This window comes from Myotis myotis, unplaced genomic scaffold, assembly GCF_014108235.1.
Source record: "Myotis myotis isolate mMyoMyo1 unplaced genomic scaffold, mMyoMyo1.p scaffold_m19_p_10, whole genome shotgun sequence".
NCBI lineage: Eukaryota > Metazoa > Chordata > Mammalia > Chiroptera > Vespertilionidae > Myotis > Myotis myotis.
In genome coordinates, this window is record NW_023416314.1 from 64,655,121 (window position 1) to 64,671,559 (window position 16,439).

The 16,439-nt window shown below is 47.1% G+C and overlaps 1 protein-coding gene across 1 annotated transcript; it reads right to left on the reverse strand.

The window, feature by feature from the left end:
• Nucleotides 1-1,520: 1,520 nt before the first annotated feature.
• SERPING1 (serpin family G member 1) lies at nucleotides 1,521-12,058 on the reverse strand. Its single transcript, XM_036325824.1, has 8 exons — nucleotides 11,979-12,058; nucleotides 11,447-11,524; nucleotides 9,103-9,583; nucleotides 7,610-7,744; nucleotides 5,921-6,121; nucleotides 5,587-5,726; nucleotides 2,840-3,059; nucleotides 1,521-1,929 (listed from the first exon to the last, which is right to left on the reverse strand). Exons 2-8 carry the CDS (start codon nucleotides 11,498-11,500, stop codon nucleotides 1,676-1,678), a joined length of 1,485 nt encoding a protein of 494 aa, XP_036181717.1. The 5' UTR covers nucleotides 11,501-11,524; nucleotides 11,979-12,058; the 3' UTR covers nucleotides 1,521-1,675.
• Nucleotides 12,059-16,439: the final 4,381 nt, after the last annotated feature.

Consider the following 16,439-nt stretch of genomic DNA (forward strand, 5'->3'; position numbering starts at 1 on the left):
ACTGTACCAAGGAGAGGGGAAGGGAGGGAGAGGAGACACACACAGTGGGGAGATGGGGGGAGAAGAAAGAAACAGAGACAGGGGACAGACAAGACAATGGGATTAGGAGGGAGAAAGGGAAGGAGGGAGACAGAAGGGCTAAGAATCAGAGCACCGGTGAATCTGTGAGGATAAGCTAGAAGCGAGAAAGACACACCAAGACATCTTTAGAGATGAAAAGAGCGCTGTGTTAAAATCTGTCTTCCCATGGGTCTCCCTCATCAAGCTGTAGGTTTTGAAGGCAGGCACTATCTTAAGTCATCTTTATGCCCTCTGTGCTTAGCATAGTGCAGACATAAGGGCACTGTATTTGTTGAATACAGAAAATACTAAGAAAACGCAGAATTTTGCCTTAGCCAGTTCGGCTCAGTGGACAGAGCATCAACCTGAAGACGGAAGGGTCCCGGGTTCGATTCTGATCAAGGGCGGGTACCTCTATGGCAGGCTCCTCCCTGGCCCTGGTCGGGGCTCCTTGCAGGAGGCAACCAATCTGTATGCTTCTCTCACATGGATATTTCCCTTTGTCCTTCCCCCTCTTTTCCACTTTCTCTAAAAATCAATAGAAAAATATCCTTGGGTGAGGATTTAAAAAAAAAAAAAAAAGGCAGGATTTTAAGCTAGAAGGGCAGAGAAAGAGATAGTGGCTCTGAGCTTAGACTTGAGTCACAGAGACATGCTTTCGAACCTCAGGTCAGCCTTTCCTAACTGCACGACTTTGAGCAAGACTGAGCCCCAAGTTGAGAGCTTACATATCAAGTTGCGGAGGCCGAACATCTGTAAAGCTCTCAGCAGAGCGCCTGTGTGAGCTCCCAACACTGTTAGTTACTGTTATTACTGTTGTCACAGGCCAATAAGTGAGACGGAGACGGGCATGAGTGGACTGCATGAATAGCCTCCAGTGAATGACTTTGCCCTCTAACTCCAGTGCCTGTCTACTTGAACTTCAGGCCTGGCTGTGTGACTCCCTCGCTTTGGCTGATGGCACAATGGTAAATTTGATGCCAGCAGAGACGCAAAGGTGTGAAAAAGACAGCCTGTTCCTGACTCCTTTCTTGCCAACTATCACAGCTGTGTCACAGAGCCCGGGGAAGATCAACCAAGTCCCGGCCAGATCAGTAAGACCACTCAGCCCGAGGCTTGGTCGAAATAATAAATAGTTGTTGCCCTGACCGGTTTGGCTCAGTGGATAGAGCATCGGCCTGCCGACTGAAGGGTCCCAGGTTCGATTCCGGTCAAGGGCATGTACCTTGGTTGTGGGCACATCCCCAACAGGGGGTGTGCAGGAGGCAGCTGATCGGTGTTTCTAACTCTCTATTCCTCTCCCTTCCTCTCTTTAAAAAATCAATAAAATATATTTAAAAAAAAAAAGTTGTTGTTTGAAGCCAGTCTTTGGGAGTGACTTGTTACAAGGCAGTAGCTAGCTGACACAAGGGCATGGTTACCCTTGTCCTTTAAAATGGAAAGGCAAATGAGAGAGGAAGTCAGGATCTGCCAGGTTTTATTTGTAGAGTCTAGTGAACTTGAACCAGAGAAAGCTGCAAAATGTGGTTTTCAGGCGGGCAGCAGCAGGGAGAGCTGCAACTGGGCAAGCAGAGGCTTGAGGGTAGGGATTGCCCTAGCCTGGCCCCTGCAGGTCTCAGGCCGTGGGGTCGTACACCCGCCCCATGAAGATAGGGAACCTGTGCTGCCGGTCCCAGAGCAGGAAGAGGAAGGGCTGCTGCACTTCAAAGAGCATTAGACTGCGGGCCACAGAGATGGAGGAGGCTGCAACCGCCTCCACCCCACTCTCCATCAGCTCCAGCGCCGCCTGGTGTTTCATCGCAGAAACCTGGAGGTCCGGGTCCTCTGTCAGCCCGCACAGGTTGAGATCATAAGCAAAGTCAAAGAATTCTAGGGCATAACCAGAGAAAAATAATGAGTCAAAGACCAGCACGAAACTCTCAGCTGTCGGAGACATGTGTCCGGAATTTTCTGGGTTGGTCCCAAATCCCAAGACTCTCTTCTTCCTCCTTATTGCTTATCAAAAATATATATCATACCTTCTGGTCCAGTTCCTGGGATCCTCTGCCAGGAGGCCCATCTTCACACCAACTACCACTTTCTCTCAAGTGGTGAGAGGCCTTGCCCCTTCCCCCCCCCCCCGCCAAACCCTGAAAAATGATGTCATTGCTTCTGTCAACAAGGACCTTGGAAGTGAGGAACTATATCAGAAAGAGGTCATGTGTTATCAAATGAGGTCATATACTAGGAAACAAGATAATCTATTAGGAGGTCAAGTTCTTGAACAGAATATGAAGCGATATATCTGGGAGTGAGGTCAAAAGTCAGGAAGTGAGGCCAAAGGTTAGGGAATGAAGTCTCTGTTGCCTCTCCTAAACTCAGAAGCCTCCAGTTACCCTCTTATCCTGAGTGCTTCTTGCACAATCTGTGGGATGGTTGAGTGTTATGAAATGTTTGTGGGGGAAGAGCATCCATGGTCCACCTACGTCACCTGTCACAGTGTCACAATGAACCATAGTGGAAACAGTCAAGAGAGCTGAAGACCTGGATTGGTGTTCTGGCTCACTTCTACCTAGCTCAACGGATCTTGGCTAAGTTATGTAAACTTTCTGAGTCATTTCCTCATGATATAATGAGATAATAGCAAATCCCTCTAACTGACAGGATCGAGGGACAACCTGAGATTATAGATATACAAAGTATTCTAGAGAGGGCTAAGTGCATTTTAGGGGCTCCCTCCGTCCTGCCACACTTTTCCCCTCTGATGATCTGGGAGCGACTCTGAGCTGCCAGGGCTCACCCAGTTTCTCCATGATTAACAACATGTCCTGGTTGCTCTTGAGTTTGAATCGGGGCAGCATCAGGAGAGTGGGCTGGAACTTGATCATCTCCAGCTTCTTCATGATGGCCTTTAAGACAGAGGGGTTGAGAGCCTGCTCCATGTCTTGGAGACTGTGTTTCATGTTCTGGGGTACCATGATCACCATGCTCAGGTTGTGGGAGAGCTGCAGTTGCCCCACCTGGAGGAAAAAAGATGCACCTTATCAGTCTTCCCACCCTCTGGGTCCCAAGGCTGATCTTCAGCCTGCTGTTCCAATCTGTACCATTTCAGCAAACAGCAGCCAGGCTCGGGCTTCCAGGTTTTGCCATGAAAATGGGGATGCCAGCCAGGTGAACAGTGCTGGTGAGATGCACAAGAATGAGCTCAAGTTTCTGATCACACAGGCTGAAGACGACTCTACCACTGATGAGCAATGTACTCCAGGCAAGTGATTTGATCTTTCTGAACCCTGTTCCCTTCCTCTCAAGTGTGCATAGGGTACCACCAGAGTTACCGGGTCAGTCCTTTGAAAGACTTGATGGCTCTGCAGTGCCTACGAGAGTAAGTATAAATCTCTTACTGTGACATTCAAGATTTTGTACAAGCGGGTCCTAGCTTACCTTTCCAGTTTGCCAGTAGAAGGACTTTCACTGATGGTCAGACAAAAATATATACGAAAAGTGCAGGACTCATGGGTCTAATATAGTGGTTCTCAACCCAGTGTGAATTCACCCCGAGTGGACATTTGGCAATATCTAGAGACATTTTGATTATCACAGCTGGAGGAGGGGGTAGAAGCCAGGGATGATGCTAAATCCTACAATGCCAGGATAGCACCTCATAACAAAGGATTATCCAACCCAAAATGTCAATAGTGCCAAGGGTGACACCTTAGACCAGTGGTTCTCAACATTCCTAATGCCGCGACCCTTTAATACAGTTCCTCATGTTGTGGTGACCCCCAACCATAAAATGATTTTCGTTGCTACTTCATAACTGTAATTTTGCTACTGTTATGAATCGTAATGTAAATATCTGATATGCAGGATGTATTTTCATTGTTACAAATTGAACATAATTAAAGCACAGTGATTAATCACAAAAACAGTATGTAATTATATATGTGTTTTCCAATGGTCTTAGGCGACCCCTGTGAAAGGGTCGTTCGACCCCCAAAGGGTTGCGACCCATAGGTTGAGAACCGCTGCCTTAGACGAATAGGATATAAGAGCATATCATTAAAAGGGCATGTGGTTGAGGTTGAAAGATGGATGAGAAGAATCTAGACTGTGGAATTCAATTGAGCAATGAAGAAATGAACGGAAACCAGTCAATTGTTGGAATTTGAAAATATGGCCCAGAAGCAGCAGGATATAAATTGCTATTGACTGAGGAGCATGGATATGGGGTCCCTGTTGATGGAGGCTTCAACTAGGGTGGGATCATCGGGGCAGTACGCACCCTGTGTATGTCTCTGACTAAAACATACCATGTTATGGCCTTGAATTTCCAAGCCAGTAACCTGAACATGCCTGAGCTGGTAACTCTAATCCCCCTAGTTGGATGAATACTCTTTAGGTCTTAGGAAGATTCAGAATTAAGTATGGAAAGGACAAAGTAAACCGACTTCATAATATTCACACCAGATGGTAAGTTCAGGATAATCTTAAGAAAATCAGACATACTAGTTTTATACTTCTAAGCAAAAAGGTATAGGATAATTTCATTAAGTTTGAGAATGATGTTGAGACGTTGGGGTTAAAATTAATTTACTCTTTAAATTTAATTTTCAGTTCACAGGTGTTTGGAAGATGTGGCCAAGCAAGGTTGTAATTCTGCCCTGTTGGGTATATGGTATACTTAAAAAGAAAATAAAGTATATTTATAAAGTATACCCATAAGCTCGAAGTGCTTATGGGAATATTCATTAACCATATTTGTAACCATGTTTGTAAATGGAACAAATGGTTTATAGAAGTGTAATCTGTTAGAAGTGACTTGATTAAAGAATAATCTTTGAGCTGACACCTGAATGAGCAGAAGGCACAGTTATGAGAAAATCTGAGTGAAGGGGGACGAGGCAGAGGGAAAGCTAAGGCCCGCTCCCAAGGTGGAAACAAGCCCGCGTGTTCCAGGACACATCCTTTACTTCTCAGCCTGGAACTGAGTCCTGGGTGTCTCCCACTGTTTTCTATTTAATAGGTCTGTGTCTTGATGTCCTAACAAGGCACATCTGATCACTGGGCATGAGACATTTTATTAATTAAAATCGTCTGGGCTCCATGTTTTCTGTCTTTCCTCCTTCCCCATCCACTGAAATGATACTCTTCAAATTCTGCTAAGGAACTTAAGCCATTAAACACATGTGCGCACACATACCACATGTATACACATACAGCTATACCTATACATGTGCACACATATGTGCATGCTGCACATGCATGCATACATCAGATGCACAGGACAGAAACACGACTCACTTTTTGTCATTTGATGGAGTAGAGATGAATGAAGAAACTTTAGAATCCTGCTTTCCAGCCTAAAATATACAATGCCTGCCTCGGCCAAGGCTGGAGAAAGAAGAAAGAGAAAAGGTAGGGTGGAAGTACAGATGGAAGGAGTAGAAATTAGTAAGGGTGCACCCCAAACAAATGGGGCCATAGCAGAAAAGAAATCAGGACACATAGGAGGCACTGAAACAGGAGTAGGAAGAGGCAAGGACTGACCTTGGCCTTCAACATAGGGTCAGTGAAATGGGCCACCGGGTACTTCTTGCTGGTCATCATGGGCACTTTTATCGTTGAGGATTTCAAGTAAAAGGGCTCCCTCCTGGTTTTTTTGTGATCAAATGGTGTCTTCCACTTGGCTAGAGGGAAGAGAGAGGGGGCCAGTTACTCTAATACAGGTGGGGAAAGGATATAGAGCTGAAGTCCCGGTTAGCCAAGGGTAAGACAGGTACAATGGGATCCAGTCATGGAATGTGGGGTTTGGTGGGCTTTGAAGCCAGGAGGGGAGGAAGGATTCAGGATGGGAAGATGACCTGGTCCAGGGCCCCCTTACCACTTAGATAGATAGCATTGAGGAGGACAAGGCGGGTGTCAGAGGGCAGGCTGTCTAGAAGAGAGTTGATCTTGTGGTTGGTGTTCTCCGCCACCCAGGTGTTGATGAGCTCCAAGTTGGCATCACTGTCATTTCCCAGGGTTCTGGGGCTGCCATACAGGTACTGAGAGGCGTTCATAAAGGCGTCCCTTATAACCAGGTCTGGTGGGGGATATAGGTCAAGAGAAGGAGGCATGAGTCCCCTGAACACTCTCCCCGCTTCTAAGAGCAGACTTAGAGAGGGGGTGTGTTTTCTGTCCATCTTTGTGCTCACTCCAATGAACACAGCATGTTGGAGCAGGGGTCCAGGCCACTCCTCGTACAGATGTGACAATGAGGCCTAAAGAAGGCAAATCCTGAACTTGTGAGCATGGCTGGCAAGGTACTTTGGAACTTCCGTTTACCTGTATTTCCCTCCCTTCTTTTCTTAATTCAAGAGGCAATAGAGTCTGCTTCCCAGCCTCAGCAAAAGTTTGTAATAAGACTTCCTGGCTTTGGCTCTCCAAAGCCCAGATCCACTAAAGAAAACAGTATCTGAAAGAGGAACTTTTCCTGGACTAAATAACTGATATTGAATGTAGTTGTATTTACCACCAACCCAGCAAAACAGAGGATCAAGTTGATTTATAGTAAATAAGTAAATACAATGTTACTCAAATGCCGTATTTTCCCATATCTAAAAAGAGGGTGTTCCCTCCCTCCCCACTTTGTTTTTCTGTATTTTCTCAGTTTCTACGATGAATAAGTATTGTTTTCATCAGTTAAAAAAAAAAAAAAGCCAGAGTGTTACCCTGGCCCATGTGGCTCAGTTGGTTGGGTGTCATCCCTGTGCACCGAAAGGTTGCTGGTTCGATTCCCGGTCAGAGCACATGCCCAGGGTGTGGGCTCAATCCCTGGTAGGGGGCATGCAGGAGGCACCCCATTGATGTTTCTCACATCAATGTTTTTCTCTCTCTTTCCCTTTACCCTCCTCTCTTTGTAAAAAAAAACCAAAAACACACAAGTAAAGAGAGGGTCAGACTACATCTATAATTTTCAGACTTTCTCAAGCAGCAGAGCTGTGTTTTCAAATAATGTCATGTCTGAAGCCCACAATATAAAAGGGTTGTGATTGAGGCTGGGCATGAGCTTAGAGCCCAGTTGGCTCTATGTCCCTCTCACAGGAAGTGGCACCCCCACCCCACTCTGCCTCCCTGATCCCCACTCCCTCCATGACTTCTGAAGGAGCTGTGCAGAACCCTAGGGCTCTGTGGACCAAACCTTGAAGAAAAAAATGCATTTGATCATGTTGGAAGTGTATTGCTCTTATTACCTACTTATTCATCTAACACATGTAAATGACAACAAATTCATAGAATATTAAAAAAGTGCAAAGACTAGAGGGCCCAAGATTCCCCTGACCCAGATTAACAAACATCTTTTGCCTATTTTATGTCTATAGCTCTCTAGTCCTATCTATTCATGAACTCTTATTCTAAACGGAGTTGATGAATGCAAATGACTTACCCAAAATCTCATCATGGGGACTCTGTCTGCTGAAGCCCTCACCTGCTCTGCAGTCCATCCTGGATGTTCTAGCTCTAACATTCCCACTGTCCTTTACCCCAGTGCTGGGTCCCCTTCAGCAGCCATCCCCTCCCCGGCACTCACCTGGGCTGTGGAAGATCTGAGAGACTGAAGTGAAGCCTTTGGATGTGAAGGCCTTCAGGGCCTGGTGGACACAGCTAAAGTCCTCAGGGTAGGAGAGGACGGTCTTCAGGTTTTCCTTGGTGCTGTTCCCGGCCCCTACAACAAAAAACAGAGATGAAGGCCAACTGCAGGAGGTGTGGGGGAGCCACTATCAGGACCACTTTAGAGGGACCAGCTGGAAGGGGGGTCATTGCTAGAAGGAGATCACATATCATCAGAGCTGGAAGCATGGTTTCAGGAGACAGTACATATATCAGAAAGAGAGAGGTCGGGGAATTATGAGTAATCATGGTTAGCCTTCTCCAGGACTGCAAATACTCTCCTCCCCTATTTTCTACCTAATTTTTATCCCACTCATCATTCAAAGCCTGGTGCCTGTTCTACATGAACTAGTATTTGGTTGGTTTAGGTTTATAAGGGTTCACCATATAGGCAGGGATACTAGATGACTATTAAGAGGAGAGTAGCTTGGTTGGTTAGAGTGTTATCCTGATATGCCAAGGTCGTGGGTTTGACTCCAGGTTGGGGTGTGCACGGGAGGCAACTGATCAATGTATTTCCCTCACATCGATGCTTCTCTCTCTCTCTCCCTTCCTCTCTCTCTAAAATCAATTAAACAAAGAAAAAAGAAATTAACCAAAAACCATCAACTGAAATGTGCCTTCCAGGGGGCACTTGGCAGTGTCCGAAAATACTCTGGTGTCATAACTGGAGGGATGCTACTGGCATCTACTGGGTAGAGGTTAGGGGGTGTTAGGATTCTGGGATTCCAGAGGAAAAGTTCTTATATATGCTCACTCTGTCTCTAGAAGCCTTCCTGGAATTTCCCCCTTAGAGTGACAGTTCTGTCCTCACTGCTTATAGTAATTTATTTGTGTCACTCCTGGGGTAATTCACCTGTAGCACTTGAGAGTAATCCTTCAGGAAGGCAGAGGGATTAGCATTTTTTGATCTCCCATCAAGCCAGGCACTGGGCTATCTACTTAATTTTAGGAGGTAAATACAACTCTCTCCATTTTACACACGAGGACTCAGGCTCAGAGATGTTCAGTGATCTGCCCAAGGTCACACAGTTAGGAAATCCCAGAATCCTAACACCCCAAACCTCTACCCACTAGATGCCAGTAGCATCCCCCCATTATCACAATTCTACTCTACTTTTATCTCTTATGGTTTCATCTCTCTTATTGTCTGAACTTGAATCATAATTAATGTCTGGGACCTTGTTTTATATGTTCTTGTATAGTCCATAGGGTTTTTATAAGCAATAGTGCCTATGAAATCATTGTTACATGAAAGAATAAATGAACGTTCAAGAATAAAAACATTACACCCCCGCTCCATTGCAACCCATTTTTATAGCTTCCTCACTGAGGCATAGCTTTGTAGGTATCTGTGTTGGGGATCTCATGGGAGAGTCCGACATATAACCCAGAGAGAACTCAGTTTCTTACCAAGCAGGACCTGAGTGAGCAGGCTGGCGATGCTGAAAGGCGAGAAGATCATATTGGTCTCGGCCTTCTTCACTGACGAGAAGGCGTGGTAGAGCTTCACGGAGAAATCCATCAAAGCCTCCCCCAATATGGTCTCTGCTGAAGGATTCTCCAAGTCAGGGCAGTAAGTCTCGGGCTCTGGGCAGGGCGGCCCAGTAGTGGGCAGGGTAGTTGGGTCGATAGGTTGAGTGGTTGACTGGAAGCAGGGCTGGGAGGTGGGGGGCCGAGTGCTATTGGCTCTTAGGATAGTTGAGTTGGTTGTTGGCATGGTGGAAGGGCCCATGGTGGGCTGAATGGATTGAATCTCGGGGATCTCTTTCTCTGAGCTGTTTTCGTTGATTTCATCCACCTTCTCTGAGCTGTTTTCGTTGATTTCATCCATCTGGTTCTTTGAATCCGTGAGGCTGAGGCTGGTACCATTAGGATTTGAGGAGGCTCTATCCTGTGGTTCAAGAAAAACTGTGTCTCATTTTTCTATGAGGCATAGTCCCCTCAAACACTGAAAGCGGGAAGAGAAGGTGGGGATGTGGACAATATTCTGTACCCAAGATAATTTCTGAAAAGGCCTGGTGGGTGAGGGACCTGCCCCAGAGCCGTGGCTACGGATTCCTCCAGAGTAGGGGGCAAGGCAGCGATGGGTGGGGTGTGGGCAGGGATTTCTCTGCAGAAGATGCAGAGCAGGCAGGGGACGCTGTCACCGCTGACCAATTACTGCCACATAGGAAGCTGTTTCCCAAACTTTGGAGCTGAGTGTCAGCAGCCACTTATCTGTGTTCTTGAAATAAATAAATATATCTGCCTGTCTTGGCTCACCTGCCTACCCAGGATAGACATTTGAGCTTGTGGCCTTTGCTTTAGAACAGTGGTTTTTTAAATTGTGGATTGCAACCCATTAGTGCAGCGGTTCTCAACCTGTGGGTCGCGACTCCTTTGGCGGTTGGATGACCCTTTCACAGGGGTCGCCTAAGACCATCCTGCATATCAGATATTTACATTACGATTCATAACAGTAGCAACATTACAGTTATGAAGTAGCAATGAAAATAATTTTATGGTTGGGTCACAACATGAGGAACTGTATTTAAAGGGCCAGAAGGTTGAGAACCACTGCATTAGTGGGTATTGAAAACAACTGGCATCCCAAAAGGAAGGAAGGCAGAAAGGGAGGGGGTGGGGGTGAGAACAGTATAGACCAGTGGCTCTCAATCAGAGACCACTTTGACCCCAGAGGACCTGTGGCAATGTCTAGAGCAGTGGTTCTCAACCTTCTGGCCCTTTAAATACAGTTCCTCATGTTGTGACCCAACCATAAAATTATTTTCGTTGCTACTTCATAACTGTAATGTTGCTACTGTTATGAATCATCATGTAAATATCTGATATGCAGGATGGTCTTAGGCGACCCCTTTGAAAGGATCGTTCGACCGCCAAAGGGGTCACGACCCACAGGTTGAGAACCGCTGGTCTAGAGGCACCTTTGGTTGTCATATGGGAGAGAAGAGGATGGGGGGAGAGCGGAGATGCTATGGCATCTAGTGGGGGAGGCCAGGCTTAGGGCACAACATCCTACGGTGCATAAGACAGCCCCTCATACCCAGGAATTAACCAGCCTCAAATGCTGTTTCTTCTGGGTTGAGAAGCCATGTACTTATTATCCCCATTTCACTGATACAAGAAACTGATGCTGAGACTAAGTAACTGGCCCAGGGTCTCGCAGAAGCTGGAGGAAAAACTAGGAGGCAACCCTCAGTCTGATTCTGGGTCCCTGAGCATCACTACATCACCTGCTGAATCTCAAAGGACCCTGCGGGTGCCACCTTCCACACACAGGAACACATAGGCCAGAGTAAGCACCCACCTTGCTTTCCCTTGACCTCCCAGACCACTGGGACCTCTCACTGATTAACACCCATCCAGGTGTGTCTGCTACCACTCGCTTTCACAGGCCCAGCCTCCGGAGAACCTGTGTCTCTGCTGCAAACCCACAGCTCAGTGTCCACAACAACCCTTGCTTTTACATCGCAAAATGCTGTCCATTTCCTTGCCTGGCTTGGTCCTCCTTTATTCTCCACTTTATAAATTAGAGCAGGAGGGAAGTGACTTGCTCAGGGCCACCAGGCTGGTGCCTAGCGGGTCAGGTTTCGAACCTGTGTCCCTCTGAGTCTCCAGCTCTTTCCAGTCTCTCTATGAATGGAGCTGCAAGGATCACATTGTATGATCCCAAGAGGAGCTCTCCTCATTCTCCCGGGCCTGAAGGGTTAATCCTAGGCACCCCTCCACTCCCATCCCACGAAGGGCCACTCACCCCAGCCAGCAGCAGCAGCAGCAGGAGGGTCAGCGGGGTCAACCTGGAGGCCATCTGGGAGGCAATGTCAGCCTGGACCTGCGGAGCCAGCCAGAGTCAGGGCCGGCTTCGAGGCGTGGGGCCCACCCCCAGGCCCGCCCCCATTCCATTCCGGGGCCCTTCCCCGCCACCTTCTTCCAGGCTCCTCCCTCTGTTTTGTTTTTCCCAAAACCGCTTCCCTTTCCCGGCACCGGCTGGCTCAGCCTCCCCCTCCCTGCCCCCAGCCTCCCCCCAGGCCCGGGTCTCCGTCCATCTGTTCCATCCTGGGGGTCCTGCTTTAGCCAAACAATGAGGCCAGAGGCTGGGGGAGGAGGGGAGGTCCAGAGGGGGCTGCCCAAGAGGGGAGGAGGGGGGGGAGGCAGAAGCCTCTAGGTCTAGGGGGAACCAGGTCTGTAGAGACTGCAGAGATAAAAGGGGGGGGGGGCAGGAACTTGGGGAGGAGAAAAGGGAGATGAGAAGACCCCCTCCCAATCCCCCCTCCCAAGAACCAAACCTGCTTCCCAACTCCTGGTCACCGGGCAGCTTTAGTGCAGACTGAGTGGCTAATCCCACGGGGTCAGGGAGGGTGGGGTGTGTATGTGTGTGGGGGGGTCGGTCTTCGCTATTGGCTGGCCCAGGTCACAGCCCAGTTACAAATTAAGGATGATTGATCGCTGGTGTGAGTTCCCGTAAATCACAATGGGAGGGGTCCCTTGGTGGGCTTTGGGGGCTGGAGCAGGGATTTAGCCTGAAGCCCCTGGGGAGTAGAAGTGGGTAAGCTTGGATGCAGCTCTGAGCTTTACAGAAGGAAGCTCAGCTCCTCCACCTTCGTGGGTCACGATAGAAGCAGCACAGGCACAGATTGCTCCACAGTTTACAGGCAAGCAGAGTTGCTCATCTCAGCTGATCTTCCAAGTAACCCTTTGGAAACTGGCCCCTTTGTGACCATTTGATCGTTAAGTCATTGAGCTTATTTGCTAAATCGGGCAACCGTGCCTCCTCTGAAAAACAAGGCCCTCTTCGGTGACCTGATACCGCTCGCATGTTCTATGACTGTCTCACGGCTGGGCCTGGCAGGAACGTTGGCTGTTAGCACCAGACGTGCTTCTCTAAGGGACTGACAGGGACAGAAACGGGAGAGAATATTTATATGTCATGTTGGGGGGCGGGGGAGGGGCTTGGAAAAGACCTATGAAGACTCTGCACCTGCAACTTCATTTCCTGTGGCCACTTGGGAACCTCCTACAGGGTGGGGAAGTTCCTTCACATCAGTGCCAGAAATAAAATGGAGTCACTCTAGTCAAGCTGCTGAATTACTAAGATCAAGAAGGCTGAGGCATGAGTCTACTCTCATTGTAACTAACCTGGGGACTTAAACTTTTGAATTTGCCAGTCCTATATCAATGCCTGAATATACACCAAACCTCTGATTGCCCCTCAAGAGGACTCATGTGTCTAGACCACCTGACATCCATCATCCTGACTGCCTGACATCTGACTGATAGCCATCCTGGACCAATCCTAGGGCTAAGAGTGCAGGATTGGTTATTTCCAAGAAGGCTCTTTTTACTATAAGAACGCTTAACTGCTCTTTCTTCTTTGGAACACTTCTGGGTTTTTGTCTACCTGTGTTGCCGGTGTGCAAACTCAAAGGCCCTTGAATAAATCTTTATCATTTATTTCTAGCCAAAGCCTCCAGACCCTTTTTGAGTTCATATGACACATGGTTGGAGCAGCTGCACACACAATATCACTTCTCTATCCCAGGACCCAACCGAGATCACAACCTACTTCTTTGATCTCACACTGAGATACATTTGGGTTGACCCCCTAACTGCACACTGGTTCTAACTGAGGGCCTCGAAGGCACATTGAGCTTGTGAGTTCTGGGAAGTAGTCAGCCAAACAAAAAGGTGGTGGTGGAAAACAACCTCACTCATCCTCTCCTTAATTCTCATGACACCTATGAAGTGGGTGCTAATATTAACCCCACCTTAAATGAGAGAGAGAGAGAGAGAGAGAGAGAGAGAGAGAGAGAGAGAGAGAGAGAGAGAGAGAGACTCACAGAAATTAACTGACTCAGCCAACATAGTTAGTAAGTGACAGGGCCAAAATATGGACCGAGTCTTTTGACCTATGCATTACTGGCATACACCAAAGCTAGCCTGAAGCAGGCAGGGGACTGAGCATCCTCTGCCCAGCTGCAGGAGTCTGATGCTCTGTGGACCAGAGTCTCAGGGTGGACAAGGCCCGGTGGAGAGGTTTCCCAGCCTGGGGGTCTACTTCCTTCAGCCATCTCAGCTCTCTGGCCAAAGCCATCCCTGTACTCTGCACGTTTAGCGCTGTGTGTGCTCTGTGGAGACTTTCCTGCCTGAAGAGCTGGAGCTGAAGCGGAAGCTCTCCCCAACTTTTCCCCAACAGAATGGCCAGAGGTTGACTTAATTGCGGTGTTTGGAGAATTCCTCCCTAGCGTGGGTGTTCAGACAGTCAGTCAGTTTAGGGCTGCGACTTCCGTCCTTCCCCCAGCCCTGGGCAGATCTAGGTTGTCTGTGCCATGAGAACCTTCTCTTCCGGTGAGTGAGGAGGGATGAGGCCACAGGGACGTCTTCCCCCATGTTTTATGTGTACATGGCTTCTCCCCGCTGTGGGTTTTCTGGTATTGGATGAAGTTCAAGTTCTCACTAAAGCTCTTTCTGAACTCAGAATATTTTATCAGGTTTTTCTCCCAGGCAGGTCCTCATATACTAAAGGTTCCCATTGCTATGGGTGAACACTTTCTCACAATCAATATACCTATACTTTCTCCTCTGAAGAAAAATTATACAAAAACTTGGAAACAAGGCAGAAGGATCAGGGTTAGCTGATTCTCACAACACAGTCATTCAAGTGATAATTTTCTCAGTTCTCCCACAGAAAGGACTCAACTAGTACCACTCTAGACGCAGAAAGATGCTGACTGATTATAAAGAATGCCTTGGGCATTAGGGGTCCATCCTCTTTTCAGAATACCATTCAAGGGGAATAAAATTTTCTTTGACTTCTTACAGGTGTATGGTTTCAATTAAATAAGATGAAGAAATTCTAGAGCTCTGCTGTACAATATTGCACCTTTGGTCCACAATAATGTGCAATTAAAATGTGTTCAGAGGATAAGTCTCATGTTGTGTTCTCATGAAGATAAAATAAAATAGTCCCTTTTCTTTTAATCTTCCCTCAGTCTTCTGGTAGGAGATGGGTGGGAATGAGAGACAAAGACAGGAATTAGATCCAAATAATTGTTCAGACACAAACACCCAGAACCTCAAACTCACAATGTATTTGAAGATCCTGGAAGGCCAAGGAATACAGAACTTTTCTGGGTAGACAGAAACAAGGGATGAGTCTTTTTTTTTTTTAAAATATATTTTATTGATTTTTTTACAGAGAGGAAGGAGAGGGATAGAGAGTTAGGAACATCGATGAGAGAGAAATATCGATCAGCTGCCTCCTGCACACCTCCCACCGGGGATGTGCCCGCAACCAAGGTACATGCCCTTGACCAGAATCGAACCCGGGACCCCTCAGTCCACAGGCTGATGCTCTATCCACTAAGCCAAACCGGCCAGGGCGGGATGAGTCTTTACGGGTGTTTTAATGGGCTCATTTCTTTCGTTCTAAGGAATTTTTATATTACTTTGTCAAAGTTGTCACTGCAATATCATGTATATATTTTGTAAAAATTTTCGGACAACCCAGACATTTATAAAATGAAAAGAGATTGCAGATACAACTGCTGGTAACACTTGTAAATGTAGGGAGCGGCTATAGGGTTAAGCCTTGGACTGACCTGTCGGCAAAGCCACAAACAAGTTCCAGTGTAGAGGGCAAAGCCCTCTTAATATAATTAGGCTTGACCTTATGGCTCCCTAGATCCTATCTGGGTAGCTAATGGGCTATGGGAGGTGCAGCAGCAGTGCTGCCAAAACAAGTGAAACTCACAAGAACATTGTAACTATGGTGACCACTACCTTGTTTACCTCTGGCTGTAAAATAAAGGCTCAGCGTGCTGTCAGGTTCCCTCTCTGTGGCCTTAGCCAGGCACAGGAGACCTAGACCCAGCTTATTCTCTATGTCTGTCTGTTCTAAATCATGCGCCGCACCCCCTCAGGCTCACCGAACCCTTGGCTGAGCTGGCCCGGCGCAGTGTGTTTTTCCAGACTTCCTCTTTGTGGATAAAAATACATAATTTTATACATCTTTCCCAAACACATAATTATTACTCTTCCATATTCCTTTTCTTAATTAAGTGTCAGGGCATTGTTCTATCTCATTCTTCCTAACAGCTGCATAGTAGTCCATGTGTGGTTGGTATCACAACCTGTTTCTTTGATCTCACACTGAGACCCATTTGGGGGGACCCCAGGCCCCTAGCTGCACACTGGTTCCAAAAGGCTCGCTCTTGCCTGCCAGCTCTTACATTTCTCGCTCAGCCGCTTACCTGGCTTCCCTGCCACATTTCTGTCTTTGACCTTTGCCTCCGACTCTCTGTTGCCACCTCTTTGGCTAGAAAACCCAGGTTTGGACTATTTACGCAGCTGTGAATTTAGTCCTCTTCAGATGGTAAGTTCTTGTTTTGAATTTTGTTTTGAGATTCTATAGCTATACCTATATCTATATCTATCTTTATCTGCTATCTATCTATCTATAAGAAAGACAAAGGCAAGCATTTATTCTAGTAAGGTCTTCAACTAATTGGGGTGAGGCCCATCCACATTATAGAGGGCAATCTGCTTTATTCACTGTCCACTGATTTATACATGTACGTGTATATATGGATGTACACACACACACACACACACACACACACACACACACACACACACACCTGTTGGTTCTGTTTTTCTGGATAACCCTAATACAGACCTAAACTGAAGGCTCACTATTATGTGCTGCTTTGACAGCTGGTAAAACGAGGAGAGACGTGAATGGCCCAACT

What these genes read in the sequence shown, in the direction of transcription:
- SERPING1 (XM_036325824.1), bottom strand. Translation starts at nt 11,500, where the DNA reads ATGGCCTCCAGGTTGACCCCGCTGACCCTCCTGCTGCTGCTGCTGCTG. An exon ending in GCTCACTCAGGTCCTGCTTG is followed by an intron (nt 7,745 to 9,102) that starts GTAAGAAACTGA and finishes TTTTTGTTGTAG; the next exon opens with GGGCCGGGAACAGCACCAAG. An exon ending in ACCCTATGTTGAAGGCCAAG is followed by an intron (nt 3,060 to 5,586) that starts GTCAGTCCTTGC and finishes TTTTTCCTCCAG; the next exon opens with GTGGGGCAACTGCAGCTCTC.